The sequence below is a fragment of the Pristiophorus japonicus genome, chromosome 9, assembly GCF_044704955.1.
Source record: "Pristiophorus japonicus isolate sPriJap1 chromosome 9, sPriJap1.hap1, whole genome shotgun sequence".
Classification (NCBI taxonomy): Eukaryota; Metazoa; Chordata; class Chondrichthyes; family Pristiophoridae; genus Pristiophorus; species Pristiophorus japonicus.
The window spans coordinates 221,090,571-221,117,893 of NC_091985.1; the positions used below are offsets into that span (position 1 = coordinate 221,090,571).

Genomic DNA, 27,323 nt, shown 5'->3' on the forward strand with positions numbered 1-27,323 from the left:
AGGTTGGGGGTAATATATTAGCATGGATAGAGGATGGGCTAACTAACAGAAAACAGAGAATCAGGATAAATGGGTCATTTTCCGGTTGGCAAACAGTGACTAGTGGACACAGGGATCGGTGCTGGGACCTCAACTATTTACAATCTATATTAATGACTTGGATGAAGGGACCGAATGTAATGTTACCAAGTTTGCTGATGACACAAAGATGGGTGGGAAAGCAAATTGTGAGGACACAAAAAATCAGCAAAGGGATATAGACAGGCTAAGTGAGTGAGCAAAAAATTGGCAGATGGAGTATAATGTAGGAAAATGTGAGGTTATCCACTTTGTCAGAAAAAATAGAAAAGCAAATTATAATTTAAATGGAGAAAAATTGCAAGGTGCTTCAGTACAGAGGGGGTCCTTGTGCATGAAACACAAAAAGTTAGTATGCAGGTACAGCAAGTAATCAGGAAGGCAAATGGAATCTTTGCCTTTATTGCAAGATGGATAGAGTATAAAAGCAGAAAAGTCCTGCTATAACTGCACAGGGTCATAATCACTCTCATAGGCAGTCCCTCAAAATCGAGGAAAACATAGAAACATAGAAAATAGGTGCAGGAGCAGGCCATTCAGCCCTTCTAGCCTGCACCGCCATTCAATGAGTTCATGGCTGAACATGAAACTTCAGTACCCACTTCCTGCTTTCACGCCATACCCCTTGATCCCCCGAGTAGTAAGGACTTCATCTAACTCCCTTTTGAATATATTTAGTGAATTGGCCTCAACTACTTCCTGTGGTAGAGAATTCCACAGGTTCACCACTCTCTGGGTGAAGAAGTTTCTCCTTATCTCGGTCCTAAATGGCTTACCCCTTATCCTTAGACTGTGACCCCTGGTTCTGGACTTCCCCAACATTGGGAACATTCTTCCTGCATCCAACCTGTCCAAACCCGTCAGAATTTTAAACGTTTCTATGAGGTCCCCTCTCACTCTTCTGAACTCCAGTGAATACAAGCCCAGTTGATCCAGTCTTTCTTGATAGGTCAGTCCCACCATCCCGGGAATCAGTCTGGTGAATCTTCGCTGCACTCCCTCAATAGCAAGAATGTCCTTCCTCAAGTTAGGAGACCAAAACTGTACACAATACTCCAGATGTGGCCTCACCAATGCCCTGTACAACTGTAGCAACACCTCCCTGCCCCTGTACTCAAATCCCCTCGCTATGAAGGCCAACATGCCATTTGCTTTCTTAACCGCCTGCTGTACCTGCATGCCAACCTTCAATGACTGATGTACCATGACACCCAGGTCTCGTTGCACCTTCCCTTTTCCTAATCTGTCACCATTCAGATAATAGTCTGTCTCTCTGTTTTTACCACCAAAGTGGATAACCTCACATTTATCCACATTATACTTCATCTGCCACGCATTTGCCCACTCACCTAACCTATCCAAGTCACTCTGTAGCCTCATAGCATCCTCCTCGCAGCTCACACTGCCACCCAACTTAGTGTCATCCGCAAAGACTTGCTTCCACCCTAAAAGCGAGTTCTTAGGTGACTGAACAGTCCAATATGGGAATTACAGTCTCTGTCACAGGTGGGACAGACAGTCATTGAAGGAAAGGGTGGGTGGGACTGGTTTGCCGCACACTCTTTCCGCTGCCTGTGCTTGCTTTCTGCATGCTCTCGGTGATGAGACTCGAGGTACTCAGCGCCCTCCCGGATGCACTTCCTCCAATTAGGGTGGTCTTTGGCCAGCGATTCCCAGGTGTCAGTGGGGATGTTGCATTTTATCAAGGAGGCTTTGAGGGTGCTCTTGAAACATTTCCTCTGCCCACCTGGGGCTCGCTTGCCGTGTATGATTTCCAAGTAGAGCGCTTGCTTTGGGAGTCTTGTGTCAGGCATGCGAACAACGTGGGCCCGCCCAACGGAGCTGGTCGAGTGTGGTTAGTGCTTCGATGCTGGGAATGTTGGCCTGATCGAGGACGCTGACGTTGGTGCATCTGTCCTCACAGGGGATTTGCAGGATCTTGCGGAGACATACTTGGTGGTATTTCTCCAGCGATTTGAGGTGTCTACTGTACATGGTCCACGTCGCTGAGCCATACAGGAGGGCGTATATCACTACAGCCCTGTAGACCATGAGCTTGGTGGCAGATTTGAGGGCCTGACCTTCGAACACTCTCTCAAGCAGCCGAAGGCTGCACTGGCGCACTGGAGGCGGTGTTGAACCTCGTCGTTGATGTCTGCCCTTGCTGATAATAGGCTCCCGAGGTATGGAAAGTGGCTCACGTTGTCCACGCCGTGGATCTTGATGGCTGGGGGGCAGTGCTGTGTGGTGGGGTCAGGTTGGTGGAGGACCTTTGTCTTACAGATGTTTAGTGTAAGGCCCATGCTGTCGTACGCCTCAGTGAAGATGTTGACTATGACTTGCCGTTCAGTCTCTGAATGTGCGCAGATGCAAGCATCGTTCGCATACTGTAGTTCAACGATAGAGGTTGGGATTGTCTGGGATCTGGTCTGGAGACGCTGACGGTCGAATAGGTTCCCACTGGTTCTGGAGTTTAGTTCCACTCCAGCGGGGAGCTTGTTGAGTGTGAGGTGGAGCATGACAGCGAGAAAGATCGATGTCGCAGCCCTGTTTGACCCCGGTCTGGACGTGGATTGGGTCTGTAATGGATCCATTGGTCAGGATCACAGTTTGCATGTTGTCGTGGAGCAGGTGGAGGATGGTGACAAACTTTTGGGGGCAGCCGAAACGGAGGAGGACACTCCATAGTCCCTCGCGGTTGACAGTGTCAAAGGCTTTTGTAAGGTCAAAGAGGGACATGTACAAGGATTGGTGCTGTTTCCTGCATTTTTCTTGCAGCTGTCGCGCCGTAAAGATCATGTCCATTGTATCCCGTAATGGATGAAATCCAGATTGTGACTCCAGGAGGAGCTCCTCAGCCACAGGAAGAAGACGGTTGAGGAGGACTCTAGCGATAACTTTCCCAGTGGCTGATAAAAGGGAGATTCCTCAGTAGTTGCCGCAGTCAGACTTGTCCCCTTTTTTTAAAGATGGTCATGATTACTGCATCTCCGAGATCTCCAGGCATGCTCTCCTCCTTCCAGATTTGAGAGAGATGAAGTCATGCATTCATGCCAATAGTGCCTCTCCGCCATACTTTAGTGCCGCAGTGGGGATTCCATCCGCTCCCGTTGCCTTGTTGTCCTTGAGCTGGTGCATGGCCTTTTCTACCACGTGCAGGGCTGGGGTTTTGCTGAGATGGTGGGGTGTAGCATGCTGCGGGGACACTCGAGTCAAAGACAGTGTCGGTTAAGGAGATCTTCGAAGTGGATCCTGACTGCCTCGGTGTCCTTGATGAGTATCTCCCCATTCCTGGCCAGCAGTGGGGTGGGGCCTTGGATGCATGGGCAGTAGGTAGCCTCGACTGCGGTGAAGAATTCTTGCACATCATGGCTGTTGGCCAGCTGCTGAATCTCCTGTGCTTTCTCCACCTACCATCTGTTCTTGAGCTCGCGGGTTTTTTGTTGGACATCGGCCTTAAGCCGTCTGCAATGCTGCTTTGCTGCTTCCGAGTTGGGTTGTTGTTTTAGGTTCAGAAATGCCCTGCACTTGCGATTTATTACCTCTTGGATCTCCTGGTCATTCTCATCAAACCAATCCTGGTGTTTCCTGGTTGAGTGACCGAGCGTCTCTTCTCAGGCACTGGTTATGGTGGCCTGGATGGCAGACCAAGCGCTGTGGGCATTCTGCATCTCAGGGTCATCAAGGATCATCAGGTTAGCAGTGAGGCGCTGGTTGTATACAGCAAGGCCTTTATTGCAAGGGGGATAGAGTATAAAAGCAGAGAAGTCCTGCTACAACTGCACGGGATATTGGTGAGGCCACACCTGGAGTACTGTGTGCGGTTTTGGTCTCTGTATTTAAGAAAGGATATACTTGAATTGGAGGCTGTTCAAAAAAGGTTCACTAGGTTGATTCCTGAAATGAGGGGGTTGACTTATTAAGATAGTTTGAGTAGGTTGGGTCTATACTCATTGGAGTTCAGAAGAATGAGAGGTGATCTTATCGAAAATATAAAATAATGAGGGGGCTTGACAAGGTGGATGCAATGAGGATATTTCCACTCATAGGGGGAATCTAGAACTAGGGCTCATAGTCTCAGAATAAGAGGCTGCCCATTTAAAACCGAGATGAGGAGGAATTTTTTCTCAGAGGGTTGTAAATCTGTGGAATTCTCTGCCTGAGAGAGCTGTGGAGGTTGGGTCTTTGAATATATTTAAGGCGGGGATAGACAGATTTTTGAGTGATAAGGGAATAAAGGGTTACGGGGAGCGGACAGGGAAGTGGAACTGAGTCCATGATTAGATCACCCATCATCTTATTAAACAGCGGAGCAGGTTCGAGGGGTCAAATGGCTTACTCCTGCTCCTATTTCTTGTGTTAGTGTTATTGGTTGAGGGATAATTATTGGCCCAAACACTGGGGACCAATCCCCCTGCTCTTCTTCAAAATCATGCCATGGCATGTTTATGTTCACCTGAGGGGCCAGGCGGGGCCTTGGCTTATCTTCTCAATGGAAAGAGTAGCTCTGACAGTGCAGCACTCCATCAGGACTGCATGGAGAGACAAGGTCTAGTGTAATATAAACAGAGACAGGGTCTCGTGTAATATAAACAGAGACAGAGTCTAGTGTAATATAAACAGGGACAGGGTCTAGTGTAATATAAACAGAGACAGGGTCTAGTGTAATATAAACCGAGACAGGGTCTAGTGTAATATAAACAGAGACAGGGTCTAGTGTAATATAAACAAAGACAGGGTCTAGTGTAATATAAACAGAGACAGGGTCTAGTGTAATATAAACAAAAAAAACAAGTCTGAAAGCTCTGTGTCTCAACGCATTTAGCATTCGTAATAAGGTGGATGAATTAACTGCACAGACAGCTGTTAATGGATATGATGTAATTGGGAGTATGGAGACATGGCTCCAAGGTGACTAAGGCTGGGAACTCAAAATCCAGGGGTATTCAATATTCAGGAAGGATAGACAGAAAGGAAAAGGAGGTGGGGTAGCGTTGCTGGTTAAAGAGGAGATTAATGCAATAGTAAGGATGGACATTAGCTTGGATGATGTGGAATCTGTATGGGTAGAGCTGCGGAACACCAAAGGGCTGAAAACGCGAGTGGGAGTTGTGTGCAGACCACCAAATAGTAGTCATGATGTTGGGGACAGCATCAAACAGGAAATTAGGGACGCGTGCAACAAAGGTACAGCAGTTATCACGGGTGATTTTAATCTACATATAGATTGGGCTGACCAAATTGGTAGCAATACGGTGGAGGATTATTTCCTGGAGTGTATAAGGGATGGTTTTCGAGACCAATATGTCGAGGAACCAACTAGAGAGCTGGCCATCCAAGACTGGGTGTTGTGTAATAAGAGAGGATTAATTAGCAATCTTGTTTGCGAGGCCCTTTAGGGAAGAATGACCATAATATGGTAGAATTCTTCATTAAGATGGAGAGTGACACAGTTAATTCAGAGACTAGAGTCCTGAACTTAAAGAAAGGTAACTTTGATGGTATGAGACATGAATTGGTTAGGGTAGACTGGCAAATGATACTTAAAGGGTTGACGGTGGATAGGCAATGGCAGACATTTAAAGATCACATGGATGAACTTCAACAATTGTACATCCAGTCTGGCGTGAAAATAAAACGGGGAAGGTGGCCCAATTGTCGCTAACAAGGTAAATTAAGGATAGTGTTAAATCCAAGGAAGAGGCATATAAATTGGCCAGAAAAAGCAGCAAACCTGAGGACTAGGAGAAATTTAGAATTCAGCAGAGGAGGACAAAGGATTTAATTAGGAGGGGTAAAATAGAGCATGAGAGTAAGCTTGCAGGGAACATAAAAACTGATTGCAAAAGCATCGATAGATATGTGAAGAGAAAAAGATAAGTGAAGACAAATGTAGGTCCCTTACAGTCAGAATAAGGTGAATTTATAATGGGGAACAAAGAATTGGCAGACCAGTTGAACAAATACTTTGGTTGTGTCTTCATTAAGGAAGACACAAACCAACATTCCGGAAATACTAGGGGACCGAGGGTCTAGCAAGAAGGAGGAACTGAAGGAAATCCTTATTAGTCAGGAAATTGTGTTAGGGAAATTGATGGGATTAAAGGCCGATAAATCCCCAGGGCCAGATAGTCTGCATCCCAGAGTACTTAAGGAAGTAGCCCTAGAAATAATGGATGCATCGGTGGTCATTTTCCAACATTCTATAGACTCTGGATCAGTTCCAATGGATTGGGGGGGTAGCTAATGTAACACCACTTTTTTTAAAAGGAGGGAGAGAGAAAACAGGGAATTATAGACCGGTTAGCCTGACATTGGTAGTGGGGAAAATGTTGGAATCAATTATTAAAGATGTAAAAGCAGCGCATTTGGAAAGCAGTGACAGGATCGGTCCAAGTCAGCATGCATTTATGAAAGGGAAATCATGCTTGACAAATCTTCTAGAATTTTTTTGAGGATGTAACTAGTAGAGTGGACAAGGGAGAATCAGTGGATGTGGTGTATTTAAAATTTCAAAAGGCTTTTGACAAGGCCCCACACAAGAGATTGGTGTGCAAAAATGAAAGCACATGGTATTGGGGGTAATATATTGACGTGGGTAGAGAACTGGTTGGCAGACAGGAACCGAAGAGTAGGAATAAACGGGTCCTTTTCAGAATGGCAGGTAGTGACTAGTGCGGTGCCACAAGGTTCAGTGCTGGGACCCCAGCTATTTACAATATATATTAATGATTTAGACGAAGGAATTGAATGTAATATCTCCAAGTTTGCAGATGACACTAAGCTGGCTGGCAGTGTGAGCTGTGAGGAGGATGCTAAGAGGCTACAGAGTGACTTGGACAGATTAGGTGAGTGGGCAAATGCATGGCAGATGTAGTATAGTGTAGATAAATGTGAGATTATCCACTTTGGTGGCAAAAACATGAAGACAGACTATTATCTGAATGGTGACAGATTACGAAAAGGGGAGGTGCAACGAGACCTGGGTGTCATGGTACATCAGTCATTGAAAGTTGGCATACACGTACAGCAGGTGGTGAAGGCGGCAAATGGCATGTTGGCCTTCATAGCTAGGGGAATTGAGTATAGGAGCAGGGAGGTCTTACTACAGTTGTTCAGGGCCTTGGTGAGGCCTCACCTGGAATATTGTGCACAGTTTTGGTCTCCTAATCTGAGGAAGGACATTCTTGCTATTGAGAGAGTGCAGCGAAGGTTCACCAAACTGATTCCCGGGATGGCAGGACTGACATATGAAGAAAGACTGGATCGACTAGGCTTATATTCACTGGAATTTAGAAGAATGAGAGGGGATCTCATAGAAACATATAAAATTCTAACGGGATTGGACAGGTTAGATGCAGGAACAATGTGTCCGATGTTGGGGAAGTCCAGAACCAGGGGTCACTGTCTAAGGATAAGGAGTAAGCCATTTAGGACCGAGATGAGGAGAAACTTCTTCACTCAGAGAATTGTGAACCTGTGGAATTCTCTACCACAGAAAGTTGTTGAGGCCAGTTCATTAGATATATTCAAAAGAGAGTTAGATGTGGCTCTTACGGCTAAAGGGATCAAGGGGTATGGAGAGAAAGCAGGAATGGGGTACTGAAGTTGCATGATCAGCCATGATCATATTGAATGGTGGTGCAGGCTCGAAGGGCCGAATGGCCTACTCCTGCATCTATTTTCTGTGTTTCTATGAGACAGGGTCTAGTGTAATATAAACAGAGTCATGGTCTAGTGTAATATAAACAGAGACAGAAACGGAGACACTTCCTGAATTGATTCAAATTTAAATTGAAACCAGGTTTGCAGGCGTGATGCTCTATTCACACATCGAAGGTGAGAGATGCTGTGGGACACACGCTAAGCCCAGTCGCTGAAAGTGATTAACAGACTGGGTTTTGTGTTCAGTGATCCCGGGCGTGTTACCGATACCTTCGCTGGATACCAAGGCTAGGAGAGGCACTCTGGAAGGTATGGGGAAGTGGGACTTTTCCCTGAGAGTAACTGAAGGTCTGAGAACTGAAATAATCTCGAGTTAGAAAGGAGAAAAGGCCCAAAAATGAAGCAGTCGATAACAGGACATCAATTAGTCTCCTCTTATCTTGGAGACATCAAATATCCACACTGTGTTATTTGAAATATCAAAATATTAAACTCCAGCCCAGTTATAGGGGTTATTAACATCAGCAGAAAAAAACTCCAACTGACAGAATGAACACGATTCAGTCCGGGATGTGATTAACAGCAGCAATAAGCAGAATCCAAATCTTGCATCACTTGTGAACTCGCTGGTGTCTCAGCAAGGTGAATGACTGAGTGAATACCTTCCCACACATAGAGCAGGTGAACGGCCTCTCGCCAGTGTGAACTCGCTGGTGTCTTAGCAGATGTGATGACCGAGTAAATCCCATCCCACACTCAGAGCAGGTGAACGGCCTCTCCCCAGTGTGAACTCGCTGGTGTGCTAGCAGGTTGAATGAGTTAGAGAATCCCTTCCCACACTCGGAGCAGGTGAATGGTCTCTCCCCAATGTGAACTCGCTGGTGTCTCAGCAGGGTGGAAGACTGAGTGAATCCCTTTCCACACTCAGGGCAGGTGAACGGCTTCTCACCGGTGTGGACTTGATGATGTGTCAGCAGGTTGGATGACCGAGTGAATCCCTTCCCACACTCAGAGCAGGTAAACGGCCTCTCCCCAGTGTGAACTCGCTGGTGTGTCAGCAGGGTGGATGACTGAGTGAATCCCTTCCCACACTCAGAGCAGGTGAATGGTCTCTCCCCAGTGTGAACTCGCTGATGTTTCAGCAGGTCGGATGACCGAGTGAACCCCTTCCCACACGTGGAGCAGATGAATGGCCTCTCCCCAGTGTGAACTCGCTGGTGTATCAGCAGTTGGGATGACTGAGTGAATCCCTTCCCACACACGGAGCAGGTGAACGGCCTCTCCATGGTGTGACTGCGCTTGTGTATTTCGAGATTGAAAGATCGGCTGAAGCCTTGTCCACACACAGAACACGCGTAGTTTTCCCCCCCACTGTGAACGGTGCTTTCTGCTTCTATATTCAAATGCCGATGATATTCTGGTCCTGATTAATCAAATGACTCCATTAGATCTTGATGTGATGTTTGGTTTGAGCTTCCAGTCTACAAATCCTCCCATTTTAACACACTGTAAAATGAATTACAAACAGGAAAAGGGGAGGGTGAGAGAGAAAAACACAAAGGCAGGTTGTGAAATTGAGCTGAACTAATCTGGTTATTTGTGCGGCTGGCATCAATAAAAAGTGACCATGAAAGCTGCTGTATTGTCATTAATACCCTACTGGTCACTAATGTCCTTCAGGGAAGGGAACCTACCACCCGGTCTGGGTCTACACAAGACTCTGGTCTCTATGGGAGGGGAGAGCGAGGTGGGCGGGGCAAAATGGAGGGATTTTATACATCTGCAACTTTACCAGAACTTTGACAGAACCTCCAAAACCTGCGACCTCCAGATGGATGGACCAGGACAGCAGGTGCATGGAAAAACCATCACCACCAAGTTCCCCTCTCTGTCTCACACCACCCTGACATGGATATATATCGTTTTTCCTTCATCGTCACTGGGTGAAAGTCCTGGAACTCCTTTCCTGACATTCATAGAATCACAGAAATTTACAGCACGGAAGGAGGCCATTTCAGCCCATCGTGTCCATGCCGGCCAAACAAGAGCTATCCAGCCTAATCCCACTTTCCAGCTCTTGGTCCATAGCCCTGTAGGTTACGGCACTTTAAGTGCACATCCAATTATTTTTTAAATGTGGTGAGGTTTCTACCTCTACCACCCTTTCAGGCAGCGAGTTCCAGACCCCAGTAAAGAAATTTGCTCTCGTATCTCCTCTATACCTCCCCCCAATTACTTTAAATCTGTGCCCCCTGGTTGTTGACCCCTCTGCCAAGGGAAACAGGTCCTTCCTATTGACTCTATCCAGGCCCCTCATAATTTTATACACCTCAATCAGGTCTCCCCTCAGCCTCCTTTGTTCCAAAGAAAACAGACCCAGCATCTCCAATCTTTCCTCATAACCAAAATTCTCCAGTCTACGCAACATTCTTGTAAATCTCCTCTGCACCTTTCCAGTGCAATTACATCTTTCCTGTAATGTGGTGACCAGAACTGCACATAGTACTCCAGCTGCAGCCTAGCCAGTGTTTTTTACAGTTCAAGCATAACCTCCTTGCTCTTGTATTCCATGCTTCGATTAATAAAGGTAAGTATTCCATATGCCTTTTTAACCACCTTATCTACCTGGCCTGCTCCCTTCAGGAATCTGTGGACATGCACTCCAAGGTCCCTTTGTTCCTTTACACTTTTCAGTGTCGTACCATTTAATGTGTATCCCCTTGCCTTGTTAGACCTCCCCAAATGCGTTACCTCACACGTATCTGGATTGAATTCCATTGGTTCCTGTTCCGCCCACCTGACCAGTACATTGATATCTTCCTGCAATCCGCAGCTTTCTTCTTCATTATCAACCACACAGCCTATTTTTGTATCATCTGCAAACTTCTTAATCATACCTCCAACATTCAAGTGCAAGTCATTGATATATACCATAAAAAGCAAGGGATCCAGCACTGAGCCCTGCGGAACGCCACTGGATACAGCCGTCCAGTCAAAAAAACACCCATCAACCATAATCCTTTGCTTCTTGCCTCTGAGCCAATTTTGCACGTAACTTGCCATTTCGCCCTGGATTCCATGGGCAATTACTTTCGTGACCAGTCTGCCTGGATCTCATGGGCTATTACTTTCGTGACCAGTCTGCCATGTGGGACCTTATCAAAAGCTTTGCTAAAATGCACATACACTATATTATACGCACTGCCCTCACCTACCCTCCTCGAAAAATTCATTGTGGGAGCACGTTCAGCACATGGACTGCAGCTGTTCGAGGTGGTGGCTCACCATCACCTTCTCAACGGGAAACTGGGAATTGGCAATATATGCTGGCCTTGCTAGCAATGCCCACATCGAATGAATTAAAAAAATCTGTATATATGTAAAATGGACTAAAGGTCTCGACAGAAATACTTGTTCCTAAAACAATACTCTTTTATATTGTGTGGACAGTGTCTGTTTAACAATCTAATCTCCCCCAGAACCCAACACCCCGACAGTCCCACATGGGGAATTGTTGGTCCCACTGGGCCCAGAAATACTGGGGGTTAAACCCAGCAGCTTCTCCTCCATCCCCACTCCAGCTCAAACAGACCCACACAGGAGGCCCGGGACCAACTTCCACATCCAGCGCCCACCCCGATAGTGGCGGCCCGGAATTGCTGGGCCTGCTGTATAAATGCAAGTTGTTGTTGTCCTTGTGTGGGGGAGGCTCTCGCTGTCCCAGGGTTTCCTGGTATCGGGGCCCTGGCCACACGTCCGCCGGCTCTGACTCGGGGTCTGAGACCCGCACTTGGTGTTGCTGAGGCCGCGTTCGCTCTGCTCAGTCTCCCGGAGCCGCACCAGGCATGCTTGCTGCAGGAAGGCGGTCCCAAGGGACCAGCCCTTCCCGAGAGCCTGCGTGCTGCCCCCCTACTGATGGAGATAGGGCGTATTCCAATGTACGGAGCACTCTGGGTAAGAGCATCCGCCATTTTCTGCATTGTGTTTCCCTGGAGTTCCTATTCTGAGTTTCAGACACTCAATGCCAAGTGGACCAGGCGTTTAAAGATCATTCATTTCCCTCGTCCCATGTTGCTGTTAATTTAAGGTACAGAGATTGGTTTCCCTCACTATGCATCTGTTTGTGATATTTAGAGAAGGAAAGACTTGTATTTATAGAGCACCTTTCATGGCCATCTGGACGTCCCAAATGCTTTACAGCCAAGGAAGTACTTTTTGAAGTGTAGTCACAGTTGTAATGTAAGAAATGCGGCAGTCATTTTATGCACAACAAGATCCCATTAACAGCAATGTGATGATGGCCAGATAATGTTTATTTAGTGATGTTGATTAATGGATGAATAAGAACATAAAAACATAACAAATAGGAGCAGGCTAATCAAAGTTTTGGCCAGGACACAGGGATATACTTGCTTTGGAGGCAGTTCAGAGAAGGTTCACTAGGTTGATTCCGGAGATGTGGGGGTTGATTTATGAAGAAAGGTTGAGTAGGTTGAGTCTCTACCTCACTGGAATTGAGAAGAATGAGAGGTGATCTTATTGAAACGTATAAGATTATGAGGGGGCTTGACAGGATGGATGCAGAGAGGATGTTTCCACTGATAGGGGAGACTAGAACTAGAGGACATGATCTTAGAATAAGGGGCCGCCCATTTAAAACTGAGATGAGGAGAAATTTCTTCTCTCAGAGGGTTGTGGATTTGTGGAATTCGCTGCCTCAGAGAGCTGTGGAAGCTGGGACAGTGAATAAATTTAAGACAGAAATAGACAATTTCTTAAACGTTAAGGGAATAAGGGGTTATGGAGAGCGGGCAGGGAAGTGGAGCTGAGTCCATGATCGGATCAGCCATGATCTTGTTGAATGGTGGGGCAGGCCTGAGGGGCCGTACGGCCTACTCCTGCTCCTATTTCTTATGTTCTGATAACTCCCCTGCTCTTCTTCGAAGTAGATCTTTTACCTCCACCTGAGCAAGCACATGGGACTTCAGTTTAACGTCTTATCAGCACCTCCGACAGTGCAGCGCTCCCTCAGCCTAGATTTTTGTGCTGACATCTCTGGAGTGGGACTTAAACCAACAACCCTTCTGACTCAGGCGAAGGTGTTACCAACTGAGCCACAGACTGACACATGGACAATGTCACACCTTTCTGCACCTTTAGTAGTTAAAGTAACATCCTTCCTATTAATACTGAGTCACATTCTCTGGGGAGACTGCTTTCTATTTTGGTGGCTTCAGCCTTTAAAATTCTCATCCTCCAGCCTTGCAACCCTCTGGGACCCTGCGCTCCTCTAACTCCGGCCTCTTGTGCAACTCCCACTTCCCTCGCTCCACCATTTCCGGCTGTATCTTCAATTGCCGAGGCCCTTAGATCTTTGGCCAAGCTTTTGGTCACCTGTCCTAATGTCTCCTTCTTTGGCTCGATGTCAGTATTTGACTGATTACACTCTTGTGTACATCATAACTCTTCCCTCTAACACCATGGATCGGAGCTTGTTGCTTTCGTCTGGATTGCCGGTAAGACCTGGATGGCTCCCAGAATATCCCGGTGACCAGGACTACATGCAGCATACCAAGTGCAATGTGACCAGGCAGCTTCGGCATTACCTCTGGGTATTGGAACTGAACTGATTTGACAATATGATCCAACATGCTACTTCCTTTGTTTATTGATGAGCCACACCTTTTAGGATTGATGAGTGGTGACTCAACTAACACTCTTCCCACTTGTCGAGTTCTTTCACACACATTTCTATTTTTCCCTGAGTTTTCTATAGAGTTTCATCTGCCATTTCATTCTTTGAAAACTTCCTTTGTAAGATCCTAGTTGCCTCATCTGAATTCACATTCTTTCCTAGCTTGGTGTCGTCTCCAAATTTAACTTTTATATTATGATTATGAGTCAAGGTCACTTTTGTCGACCAAGACCGGGAGGGATTTCCAGCATGGACCCCTGGGGTAACCCACTCAGTATTCTCCCTTTGCAACCTAGCTTCACATCGACAGTAATTAATCAAGATGATGTTTCACCGTGTAAACTACTGACCTTAGTTTGTAAAGAAGTCTCTCAAGCAATACTTTATCAAAGGCCTTTGGATGTCCAGGTACAATGCTCCATTTAATTTGGGATATGCCCCGATTAACTTGGATTATCTAAAAAGAAGGTTTAAGAAGTTGTTTATACAAGATCTGTCTATTAAATCTGATTCTCTCTCCACAGATGCTGTCTGACCTGCTGAGTATTTCCTGTTTTTATTTATAATAGAGAAGGTTGGCGGGAGCAGGGTTGGGAGATTAATAAACTGCGGGTAGGCCGCGCCGCACAGTTTATAAAGCCGGAGAACGGCCTAAGGGCTCAAATGTGATCCAGCGGCCCGATCTGTGTTCTGCCAGATGGCGGCTGTGAGGCCTTTTCTCGGTGAAAGGCCCGGGTTACGCGCCAGCATCTTGGTGGAGGAAAGATAGAATGATTCCCCGTGCAGCACGGCGCATGCGCGGCCATCTTGGTGCAGGAGCAGTAGAGTGGGTGGGGCTTCAGGGTTCCAGTGACCAAGAGAGAAAATCATTGACTGATCGATTTTATTCTCACTCTGCACACAGCAGGTGTAAAACTGAACCCAACCAGAGCAGAGGGAGAGAGAAAACTGGGAGTGGAGGAAAGAAATGTTGGAGATGTGCGATGGGTCTGGATTTCAGCACAGGGAGGAGGGAGAGTGTGTGGGACAGGGATTTACAGCTTGAGGGGAACGAGAGAGGAAAGAATGTTCCATAGCAACTAGAATTGTCTGTTCTGAATTTCTGTCCTGTACTTACAGTGCTGACTTTTGTAGAATCCTTTTACAGGATGTTAGGAGAGGATTTACAGACGGGAATCTTAACCCAAACATCACGTCAACATCTGACAGTCACTCGATTCACCAGGACCTGAATATCATTGGCCTTTGAATGTGAAAGGACAATTGATTGTCTGTTCTGTCTGTGGGAAAAGATTTCAAACATCAGTGTGACTGACAAAGCACCGAGACACACACACCCGAGTGAGAGTGTTCCAGTGCATTGACTGTGGAAAGAGCTTTAACCAGTTACACAGCCTGAAAAAACATTGTTCCATTCACAGCGGGGAGACACTGTACACTTGTTCTGTGTGTGGACGAGGCTTCAACTGATCGTCCAACCTGGAGAGACACAAGGACACCCGCACCACGGAGAAACCGTGGGAATGTGGGAAGGGATTCAATTATCTGTCTGATCTGGAAATTCATTGACGCAGTCACACTGGGGAGAGGCCGTTCACCTGCCCAGTGTGTGAGAAGGAATTCACTCGGCCATTTCACCTCACTGAACACAAGTGAGTTCACACTGATAAGAGACTTTTTAAATGCTCTGACTGTGAGAAGAGCTTTAAAAGCAGAAATAATCTGCTTGCACACCAACACACTCACACTGGGGAGAGGCTGTTCAACTGCCCCGTGTGTGGGAAGAGATTCACTCAGTTATCCACCTTGCGGAAATACCAGCGAGTTCACACTGGGGAAAGAGCTTTTAAATGCTCAGATGAGCTGAGTAAACACCAGCTTATTCACACTGATAAAAGATCATTCAGGTGCTCGCACTGTGGGAAGAGCTTCAGGCAGTCATCAACCCTCATTGTACACCAGTGGAGGCATACAACTCCAGGAGCATGGCGAGCTGGTGCAGGAGGGCGACGGCAGCGAAGAGTGACATCATCAAGGTCCAGGTCAGTGATTGGAGCGTGGGCAGATACAGCAGGAGCGGCGAGGTCGGGGTGAAGGAGTGGCAAGAGACTGTAGAGGGATGTGATCAGGGCCCAAGGGGAGGAGTGAGTTCGGGGCCAGGGGCAGCACGGACCAGCCCACACTACAATATGTGTGCATACTAGGTCCGTGCAGCAGAGCTGGTCTCCAGTCGTCTTGGGTAATCCTTGTCACTGGAACAAGACCTAGCTGTCAAGCCCATGTTGTGGCTGGTGTGCAACAGCCACCACACGTAAAAAAAATCCACGCACAGGCATCTTCCACCTTAAGGATGTAGTTCGGGTGCTTCATTAAAACACCTGTGAACTCATCCTTTTTTTGGCATGGAAGCAAGTCATCCTCGTTTCGAGGAACCGCCTATGATGATGCTGACACCAGTGAGTTCACACTGGGGAGAGGCTGTTCACCTGCTCTGTGTGTCGGAAGGGATTCACTCAGTCATCCTACCTCACTGAACACAGGCGAGTTCACCGTGATAATAGACCGTTTAAATGTTCTGACTGTGAAAAGAACTTCAAAAGGTCACAAGATCTGCGGAACCACCAGCGAGTTCACACTGGGAGAGGCCGTTCACCTGCTCAGTGTGTGCGAAGGGATTCACTCGATCATCCCGCCTTCTGATCCAACAGTGAGTTCACATGTGACTGCAGGGGTTGGATTCTGCTGTTAACCACATCCAGGACTGAACCATGTTCATTCTGGCAGTTGGAGTTTGTTTCTGCTGATGTTAATAACTTTTATAGCTGGGCTAGTTTAATATTCTGTTCAAATGGCAAATAAATCAGCTTTCCTTCAAACACGAGATAAGAGGAGACTAATTAATGTCCTCTTACTGACTCTTCCATTTTTGGGCATTTTCTCCTTTCTAGCTCTAGACTATTTCAGTTTTGATACCTTCGGTTACTCTCATGGACAAGTCCCAGCTTCCCATACCTTCCAGAGCTTTGGTATCCCGGGACGGTATGGGTAACACGCCCGGGATCACTAAACACAAAACCCAGTCTGTTAATCACTTTCAGTTACTGTACTTTGCATGTGCCCCACAGCCCTTTAGCTGCTTCTTTTAGTGAGTTCCTAGTTCTAGTTAACCCTCCCCTGACAAGCAGAAGCTCACCTTGTGACGCATTCCTTCCACCTGCAGTTCATTGTAAAATCTCGGCAATACCGACAGGCCAAACACTGTTTTATCCACTCAATCTGCCCAAGCACACCGGATACAAAGTGACTAATTCGATAACACCTGGAGGCAAACTCAGCTCTCGGGAGATTTTAAAAGGGCACTGCACAGATACACTGTGCACAGCTCTGATCTCCGTATCACAAAAAGGCAAGAGAGACAGTGGGGAAAGTGCAACAAAAGATTCACAAGGATGATACCGGAACCAAGAGATTATAATCAGGAAAGGCTGAACAAGCTGGGAGACGGCTGAGGGGTGACCTGATGGAGATCTTTAAGATGTTTTCACTTGTGGGGGAATCCAAAACTAGGGGTCATAAATATAAGATAGTCATTAATAAATCCAATAGGGAACTCGGGAGAAATGTCTTTACGCAGAGAGTGCTAAGAATGTGGAGGAGTTGAGGCAAGTAGCATAGATGCATAGTTTAAAGGGAAGCTAGATAAACACAAGAGGGAGAAAGGAATAAAAGGCTATGCTGATAGGGTTAGATGAAGTGGGGTGGGAGGAGGCTTGTGTGGATCATAAACACTGACATAGACCAGTTGGGCTGAATGGCCTGTTTCTGTGCTGTAAATTCTCTGTAATCTCTCCCACCTTCCATGTGTGAATAGAGCATCACGCCTGCAAACCTGTTTAAATTTGCCCTTTCCCGGGGATTTCCCCGAGCATGTGCTGGGGCCCAGTGGGCTTTCACTGCCCCGGGATATTTCCGGGTGTGTCTGCACTGCCCCTGGAATTCCCAAACATTGCCCCCTGGGTGTGGTTTCTTCCCATTGTCCCATTGCTTGTTCCCTTCCCTGTGTTCACCTCCAGCCCTTGAACCTGAATCAGGTGTAAGAAGGACACCCTCTGTATAAAGAGACACCTTGTGTTTTCTCCCACCACTCAAATCCCTCTTATTCCTCAATTCTAACCAGAGAGTATCCGCTGAGTGCTTCCCCCGCACCAATATCCTCTCTCTCTCATGTTGCAATAGTACCTTTAATCAATAAAGATATTCCCCCCATCTCTTACAGTTTCCCTATCCTTTCTAAAGACCTTATAACCTGGAATATGTAACTCTCAACCGTGACCAGCTTGCAGCCATGTCTCAGTAATGGCCACCATGTTGTACCCTCTACGCTGTGTTTGAGCCTCCAATTCACACCATTTATTTCTTGTACTCTGTCGTTAGTATATAAAACTCTATTTGGGCAAGAGACCCTAACCTGTCCCTCTGCCCTGAAGCTGTCTTTCTCTCTCCGTTTAACTTAACACCTTTCTTATTTGTCACCCATACTGCAACTGCTTCAGTTATTGTAGTATTCCCTTCACCCGGAGAATCTATATCACGGTTTGTGAGTGAACTCTGCTCTTATCCCTTTTTTATATTTAAACTATGATTTCTAGTAGTGTAAAGTCCTTTTACCTTCCTAATTACCCTTTCCGCTCGGATCTTGGTCCCAGCCTGTCCCAACGATACAGCTCCCTCCTGTTCCAGTACTGGTGCCAGTCTCATAAGAAGTAGGAGCAGGAGTCAGCCACTTGGCTCCTCGAGCCTGCTCCGCCATTCAATAAGATCATGGCTGATCTGATCCTGGCCTCAACTCCACTTCCCCACCCGCTCCTCATAACCCTTCACTCCCTTATCTTTCAAAAATCTGTCTATTTCCACCTTAAATACATTCAATGATCCAGCCTCCACAGCTCTCTGGGGCAGAGAATTCCAAAGCTTCATGACCCTCAGAGAAGGAATTCCTCCTTATTTCCCTTTTAAATGAGCGACCCCTTATTCTGAAACTATGCCCCCTAGTGCTCGATTCCCCCACGAGGGGAAACATCCTCTCTGTATCTACCCTGTCAAGCCCTCTCAGAATCTTATACGTTTTAAAAAGATCACCTCTCATTCTTCTCAACTCCAATGCATATAGGCTGAACCTGCTCAATCTTTCTTCATATGACAACCCCTTCATCTCAGGAATCAACCTCGCTAACCTTCTCTGAACTGCCTCCAAGTATATCCCTCCTTAAATAAGGAGACCAAAACTGTACGCAGTATTATCGGTGTGGTCTTACAGTTGTAGCAGGACTTCCCTACTTTTATACTCCATCCCCTTGCAATAAAGGCCAACATTCCATTTGCCTTCCTGATCACTTGCTGTACCTGGGAGTGTTGGATGGGACAGTGTAGAGGGTGCTTTACTCTGTATCTAACTCATGTTGTGCCTGGCCTGGGAATGTCTGGTGGAACCCCCGAGAGTGCTTCACTGGGCTGTTTAGAGAGAGATTTACCCTTTATCTAAATTATGCTGTACCTGCCCTGGGAGTGTTTGTTGGGACAGTGTAGAGGGAGCTTTACTCTGTACCTAACCCATGCTGTACCTGCCCTAGGAGTGTTTGTTGGGACAGTGTAAAGGGAGCTTTACTCTGCAACTAACCCATGCTGTACCTGCCCTAGGAGTGTTTGATGGGACAGTGTAGAGGGAGCTTTACTCTGTAACTAACCCATGCTGTACCTGCCCTAGGAGTGTTTGTTGGGACAGTGTAGAGGGAGCTTTACTCTGCAACTAACCCATGCTGTACCTGCCCTAGGAGTGTTTGATGGGACAGTGTAGAGGGAGCTTTACTCTGCAACTAACCCATGCTGTACCTGCCATAGGAGTGTTTGATGGGACAGTGGAGAGGGAGCTTTACTCTGTATCTAACCCACGCTGTAACTGGCATCTAGGAAGGCGCTGAACACCTCGAGTTTCTTCGCCGAGAGCAAGCTGAAGCCAAGCGTTGACAGTGGAAGGAGCGCAGGGCAACCCAGGCACCCCACCCACCCATTCTTCAACCACCCTCTGCCCCATCTGTGACAGGGACTGTAGGTCCCGCATTGGACGCTTCAGTCACCTGAGAACTCATTTTTAGTGTGGAAGCAGTTCATCCTCTACTCCGAGGGACTGCCTGTGATGATGACATGATGATCTAACCCGTGCTGTACCTGCCCTTGGTCTGTTTACGGGCAATGTAGAGGGAGATTTAGTCTGTATCTAACCCGTGCTGTACCTGCCCTAGGATTGTTTAATGGGCAATATAGAGGGAGATTTACTGTGAATCTAATTTGTGCTGTCATCATCATCATCATGGGCAGTCCCTCAGAATCGAGGACGACTTGCTTCCACTCTTAGCATGGGTTCTTAGGTGGCTGTACAGTCCAATACGAGGACCACAGTCTCTGTCACAGGCGGGACAGACAGTGGTTGAGGGGAAGAGTGGGCAGGGAGCCTGGTTTGCCGCACACTCTTTCCGCTGCCTGCGCTTGGTTTCTGCATGCTCTCGGCTACGAAACTTGAGGAGCTCAGCGCCCTCCCGGATGCACTTCCTCCACTTCGGGTGGTCTTTAGCCAGGGAAACCCAGGTGTCAGTGGGGATGTCGCACTTTATCAGGGAGGCTTTGAGGGTGTCCTTGTAACCTTTCCTCTGCCCGCCATTGGTTCGTTTGCCGTGGACGAGTTCCGGGTAGAGCGCTTGCTTTGGGAATCTCGTGTCTAGCATAGAAACATAGAAAATAGGTGCAGGAGTAGGCCATTCGTCCCTTCCAGCCTGCACCGCCATTCAATGAGTTCATGGCTGAACATGCAACTTCAGTACCCCATTCCTGCCTTCTCGCCATACCCCTTGATCCCCCTAGTAGTAAGGACTTCATCTAACTCCCTTTTGAATATATTTAGTGAATTGGCCTCAACAACTTTCTGTGGTAGAGAATTCCACAGGTTCACCACTCTCTGGGTGAAGAAGTTTCTCCTCATCTCGGTCCTAAATGGCTTACCCCTTATCCTTAGACTGTGACCCCTGGTTCTGGACTTCCCCCATTGGGAACATTGTTCCTGCATCTAACCTGTCTAAACCCATCAGAATTTTAAACGTTTCTATGAGGTTCCCTCTCATTCATCTGAACTCCAGTGAATACAAGCCCAGTTGATCCAGTCTTTCTTGATAGGTCAGTCCCACCATCCCGGGAATCAGTTTGGTGAATCTTCACTGCACTCCCTCAATAGCAAGAATGTCCTTCCTCAGGTTAGGAGACCAAAACTGTACACAATACTCCAGGTGTGGCCTCCCCAAGGCCCTGTACAACTGGAGCAACACCCCCCTGCCCCTGTACTCAAGTCCCCTCGCTATGAAGGCCAACATGCCATTTGCTTTCTTAACCGCCTGCTGTACCTGCATGCCAACCTTCAATGACTGATGTACCATGACACTCGGGTCTCGTTGCACCTCCCCTTTTCCTAATCTGTCACAATTCAGGTAATAGTCTGTCTCTCTGTTTTTACCACCAAAGTGGATAACCTCACATTTATCCACATTATACTTCATCTGCCATGGATTTGCCCACTCACCTAACCTATCCAAGTTGCTCTGCAGCCTCAAAGCATCCTCCTCGCAGCTCACACTGCCACCCAACTTAGTGTCATCCGCAAATTTGGAGATACTACATTTAATCCCCTCGTCTAAATCATTAATGTACAGTGTAAACAGCTGGGGCCCCAGCACAGAACCTTGCGGTACCCCACTAGTCACTGCCTGCCATTCTGAAACGTCCCCATTTACTCCTACTCTTTTCTTCCTGTCTGACAACCAGTTCTCAATCCATGTCAGCACACTACCCCCAATCCCATGTGCTTTAACTTTGCACATTAATCTCTTGTGTGGGACCTTGTCGAAAGCCTTCTGAAAGTCCAAATATACCACATCCACGGGTTCTCCCTTGTCCACTCTACTTGAAACATCCTCAAAAAATTCCAGAAGATTTGTCAAGCATGATTTCCCTTTCACAAATCCATGCTGACTTGGACCTATCATGTCACCTCTTTCCAAATGCACTGCTATGACATCCTTAATAATTGATTCCATCATTTTACCCACTACCGATGTCAGGCTGACCGGTCTATAATTCCCTGTTTTGTCTCTCCCTCCTTTTTTAAAAAGTGGGGTTACATGCGAACTAGGTGGCCTGCCCAGCGGAGCTAATCAAGTGTGGTCAGTGCTTCGATGCTGGGGATGTTGACCTGGACGAGGACGCTAATGTTTGTGCGTCTGTCCTCCCAGGGGATTTGTAGGATCTTGGAGACATCGTTGGTGGTATATCTCCAGCCACTTGAGGTGTCTACTGTACATGGTCCACGTCTCTGAGCCATACAGGAGGGCGGGTATTACTACGACCCTGTAGACCATGAGCTTGGTGACAGTTTTGAGGGCCTGGTCTTCAAACACTCTTTTCCTCAGGCGGCCGAAGGCTGTACTGGAGGCGGTGCTGGATCTCGTCGTCAATGCCTGCTCTTGTTGATAGGAGACTCCCGAGATAAGGGACGTTGTCCAGGGCCGCGCCGTAGATCTTGATGTCTGGGGGGCAGTGCTGTGCGGCGAGGACAGGCTGGTGGAGGATCTTTGTCTTACTGATGTGCTGTACCTGCCTTGGGAATATACAGTGAGACAGCGTAGAGGGAGCTTTAACCTGTAACCCGTGCTGTACCTGCCCTGGGAGTGTTTGATGGGACAGTGTAGAGGGAGCTTTACTCTGTATGTAACCCATGCTGTTACTGACCTGAGACAGTGTAGAGGGAGCCTTACTGTGTATCTAACCTGAGCTGTACCTGCCCTGGGAGTGTTTGATAGGACAGTGTAGAGGAAGCTTTACACTCTATCTAACCCAAGCTGTAACTGGCCCGTGACTCTTTGATGGGACAGTGAAGAGAGAGAAATTACTCTGTATCTAACACATACTTTCCCTGCCCTGGGATTGTTTGAAGGTATAGCGTAGAGGGAGCTTTACTCTGTATCGAACCCGTGCTGTACCTGGCCTGGGAGTGTTTGATGGGTTCGTGTAGAGGGAGATTTACTCTGTATCTAACCCAAGCTGTAACTGGCTCGTGACCCTGTGATGGGACAGTGAGAGAGAGAAATTACTCTGTATCTAACCTGTACTTTCCCTGCCCCTCATAATTTTATACACCTCAATGAGGTCTCCTCTCAGCCTCCTCTGTTCCAAGGAAAACAAATCCAGCCTATCCAATCTGTCCTTATAGCTAAGATTCTCCACTCCCGGCAACATCCTCGTAAATCTCCTCTGTACCCTCTCCAATGCAATCACATTCTTCCTGTAATGCGTTGACCAGAACTGCACGTAGTACTCTAACTGTGGCCTAACCAGTGTTTTATACAGCACAAGTATAAACCCCCTGCTCTTGTATTCTATGTGTCGGCTAATAAAGGTAAGCATTCCGTATTCCTACTTAACCACCTTATCCACCTGGCCTGCTACCTTCAGGGATCTGTGGACATACACTCCAAGGTCACTTTGTTCCTCTACACTTCTCAGTGCCCTACCATTTAAGGTGTATTCCCTTTCCTTGTTAGCCCTCCCCAAATGCATTACCTCGCACTTCTCTGGACTAAATGCCATTTGCCACTGTTCTGCCCACTTGACCAGTTAACATAAGAACATAAGAAATATGAGGAGTAGGCCATTTGGCCCCTCGAGCCTGCTCCACCATTCAATGGTTAATCTGATCATGGACTCAGCTCCACTTCTATGCCCGCTCCCCATATCCCTTTACACCCTTATCGCTCAAAAATCTGTCTATCTCTGCCTTAAAAATATTCAATGACCCAGCCTCCACTGCTCTCTGGGGCAGAGAATTCCACAGATTTACAACCCTCAGAGAAGAAAGTTCTCCTCATCTCAGTTTTAAATGGGCGGCCCCTTATTCTGAGACTATGTCCCCTAGTTTTTGTTTCCCCGATGAGTGGAAATATCCTCTCTGTATCCACCTTGTCGAGCCCCCTCATTATCTTATGTTTCAATAAGATCACCTCTCATTCTTCTGAACTACAATGTGTATAGGCCCAACCTACTCAGCCTATCCTCATAAGTCAACCCCCTCATCTCCAGAATCAACCAATGGGAACCTTCTCTGAACAGCCTCCAATGCAAGTATATCCTTCCTTAAATATAGAAACCAAAACTCTACGCAGTACTCCAGGTGTGGCCTCACCAATACCCTGTACAGTTGTAGCAGGACCTCTCTGCTTTTGAACTCTATACCCCTTGCAATAAAGGCCAACATTCCATTTGCCTTCCTGATTACTTGCTGTACCTGCATACTAACTTTTTGTGTTTCATGCACAAGGATCCCCAGGTCTCTCCGTACTGCAGCACTTTACAATTTTTCTCCATTTAAATTATAATTTGCTTTTCTATTATTTCTGCCGAAGTGGATAACCTCACATTTTCCCACATTATACTCCATCTGCCAAATTTGTTTGACATCTTAATGAAGAAGAAAGCTGAGTACTGCAGCATCAACCGCACAGCCGATTTTAGTATCTTCTGCAAACTTCTTAATCATACCCCCTATATTCAAATCTCGATCATTAATGTATATCACAAAAAGCAAGCGACCTAGTACAAAGTCCTGCGGAACCCCACTGGAAACATCCTTCCAGTCACAAAAACACCCATAAACCATTACTCTTTGCTTCCTGCCTCTGAGCCAATTTTGGATCCAACTTGCCACTTTGTGCTGGACCCCATGGGCTTTTACTTTTGTGACCAGTCTGCCACGTGGGACCTTATCAAAAGCTTTGCTAAAATCCATATACACTACATCATACACACTGCCCCCATCGACCCTCCTGGTTACCTCCTCGAGGGAGATATACTCTGAATCTGAACCATGCTATACCTGTCCTGGGAGTGATTGATGGGACATTCAAGAAGGAGTTTTACTCTGTACCTAACTTGTACGATACCTGGCCTGGAAGTGTTTGATGGGATAGCTTAGAGGGAGCTTTACTCTGTATCTAATCCGTGCTGTACCTGTCCTGGGAGTGTTTGATGGGACAGTGTAGAGGGGTATGGAGAGAAAGCAGGAACAGGGTACAGAAGGAATGATCAGCCATGATCTTATTGAATGGTGGTGCAGGCTTGAAGGGCCGGTGGCCTACTCCTGCGCCTATTTTCTATGTTTCGATGATGGGGCAGTGTAGACGGAACTTTACACTGTATCTAACCCTTGCCGTACCTGCCCTGGGATTGTTTAAGACAGTGTAGAAGGAGATGTACTTCGTACCTAACCTGTGCTGAACCTGCCCTGGTAATGTTTGACGGGACAGTGTAGAGGGAGAAATTACATTGTATTTAAACCATGCTGTACCGGCCCAGTGACTCTTTGATGGGACAATATAGAGGGAGCTTTATTCTGTATCTAACCCATGCTGTGAAGAAGGCAGGAACTTGCATTTCTATAATGACTTTCCTGCCTTCAGGTCCTCTCAAAGTGCTTTACAATCAATGAAGTACTTTTGACGCGTAGTTACTATTGTAATATAGGAAATGTGGTTCACCAGCCCTGGGTGTGTTTGATGGGACAGTGCAGAGGGGACTTTACTCTGTATCTAACCCGGGCTGTACCTGGCCTGGGAGTTTTTAAATGGAACCACATAGAGGAAGCTTTACTCTGTGTCTAATCCGTGCTGTGAAGAAGGCAGGAACCACCTTCAGGTCCTCTCAAAGTACTTTAGAAACAATGAAGTACTTTTGAAGTGTAGTTACTATTTGCAATGGAGGAAATGTGGTACACCTGCCTGGAGTGTTTGGGACAGGGAGATTTACTCGGCATCTAACCTGTGCTGTAGGGTAGTCCTGACATCAGTAGCCAATGTAACCCCACTATTTAAGAAAGGAGGAAGAGAGAAAATATGGGAACTACAGACCAGTTAGCCTGACATCAGTAGTAGGGAAAATGCTAGAATTTATTATTCAGGATATAGTAACAGGGCACTTAGGAAGTGATAATAGAATTGGGCAGAGTCAACATGGATTTATGAAAGGGAAATCTTATTTGACAAATCTGTGAGCGTTTTCTGAGGTTGTAACTGGTGGAACAGATAAAGGGGGAACCAATGGATGTGGTGTATTTGGAGTTTCAGAAGGCATTCGATAAGGTGCCACACAAGAGATTATGAAACAAAATTAGGGCTCATGGGATTGGACATGGATTTAGGATTGGTTAACGGACAGAAAACAGAAAGTAGGAAGAAACGGGTTATTTTTGGGTTGGCAGGCTTTAACTAGTGGGGTACCAGAAGGATTGGTGCTTGGGCCTCAGCTAATTACAATCTATCTCAATGTTTTGGATGACGGGACCAAATGTAATTTTTCCATGCTTGCTAATGATATAAAGCTAGGTGGGAATGTAAATTGTGAGGAGGATGCAAATAGGCTGCAAGGAGATATAGACAGGCTAAGTGAGTGGACAAGAACATGTAAAATGGAATATAATGTAGGGAAATGTGAAGTTATCCACTTTGGTAGGAAAAATAGAAAAATAATGAGAGATTGGGAAATGTTGGTGTTCAGAGGGACCTGTGTGTCACTGTAAACGAATTACTGAACGGTAACATGCAGGTACAGCAAACAATTAGGAAAGGAAATAGTATGTTGGCCTTTATTACAAGAGAATTTCAGTATGAGAAATAAAAGCAGGAGTGGGCCAATCAGTCCCTCGAGCCTGCTGCGCAATTAAATAAGTTCAGGGCTGATCTTCTACCTCAACACTTTCCTGCACTATCCCCATATCCCTTGATTCCCCGTGTCCAAAGATCTATCGATGTCGGTCTTGAAAATACTCAACAACTGAGCATCTACAGCCCTCTGGGGTAGAGAATTCCAACGATTCGCCACCAACTGAGTTAAGAAGTTTCTCCTCATCTCAGTCCTAAATGGCAGACCCCTTATTCTGAGACTGTGACCCCTGGTTCTAGATTCTCCAGCCAGAGGAAACATCCTCCCTGCATCAACCCTGTCAAGCCCTGGAAGAATTTTGTATGTTTCAATGAGATCACCTCTCATTCTTCTAAACTCTGGAGAATATAGGCCTAATCTATTCAATCGCCCCTCAGAGGACAATCCCCCCATCCCAGGTATCAGTCTGGTGAATCTTCATTGTACTCCCCCTATGCCAAGTATATCCTTCCTTAGGTAAAGAGACCTAAACTATACACAATACTCCAGGTGTGGTCTCACCAGGGCCCTATATAATTGCAATACAAGAGTAAAGATGTCTTTAAGGAGGGGAAACAGTGAGTGTTAAACTGAACCCAGCCAGAGTCAGCACCTCCAGGGAAGGGAGAGGGAGAGGAACCAGTGAGTGTCGAACTGAACCCAACCAGAGTCAGCACCTTCAGGGGAGGAGAGGGAGGGGAACCAGTGAGTGTAGAACTGAACCCAGCCAGAGTCAGCACCTTCAGGGGAGGGAGAGGGAGAGGGAGCAGTGAGTGTAGAACAGAACCCAGACAGAGTCAGCACCTTCAGGGGAGGAGAACCAGTGAGTATAGAACTGAACCCAGCCAGGGGTATGTTGGCCTTTATTACAAAAGGATTTGAGTACAAGAGTAAGGACATCTTATTGCAATTATATCGGGCCCTGTTGAGACCGCACCTGGAGTATTGTGTACAGTTTTGGTCTCCTTACCCAAGGAAGGATAAACTTGCCACAGAGGGAGTGCAATGAAGGTTCACCAGACTGATTCCTGGGATGGGGAGGTTATCCTATGAGGATTGAGCAGACTAGGCCTATATACTCTGGATTTAAGAATGA

At 46.7% G+C, this 27,323-nt stretch overlaps 1 protein-coding gene across 1 annotated transcript in view; it reads right to left on the reverse strand.

Moving 5' to 3' along the window:
* LOC139274154 (zinc finger protein 229-like) overlaps window positions 1-27,323 on the reverse strand; it is a 48,688-nt gene that overhangs the window by 18,393 nt on the left and 2,972 nt on the right. Inside the window, exons 2-4 of the mRNA XM_070891194.1 lie at window positions 14,556-14,718; window positions 13,789-13,895; window positions 8,406-9,249 (exon numbers count right to left, since the gene is read on the reverse strand). Coding sequence (XP_070747295.1) covers window positions 8,406-9,029 — 624 coding nt within the window. The 5' untranslated portion in view covers window positions 9,030-9,249; window positions 13,789-13,895; window positions 14,556-14,718. The remainder of the gene's footprint in view (window positions 1-8,405; window positions 9,250-13,788; window positions 13,896-14,555; window positions 14,719-27,323) is intronic.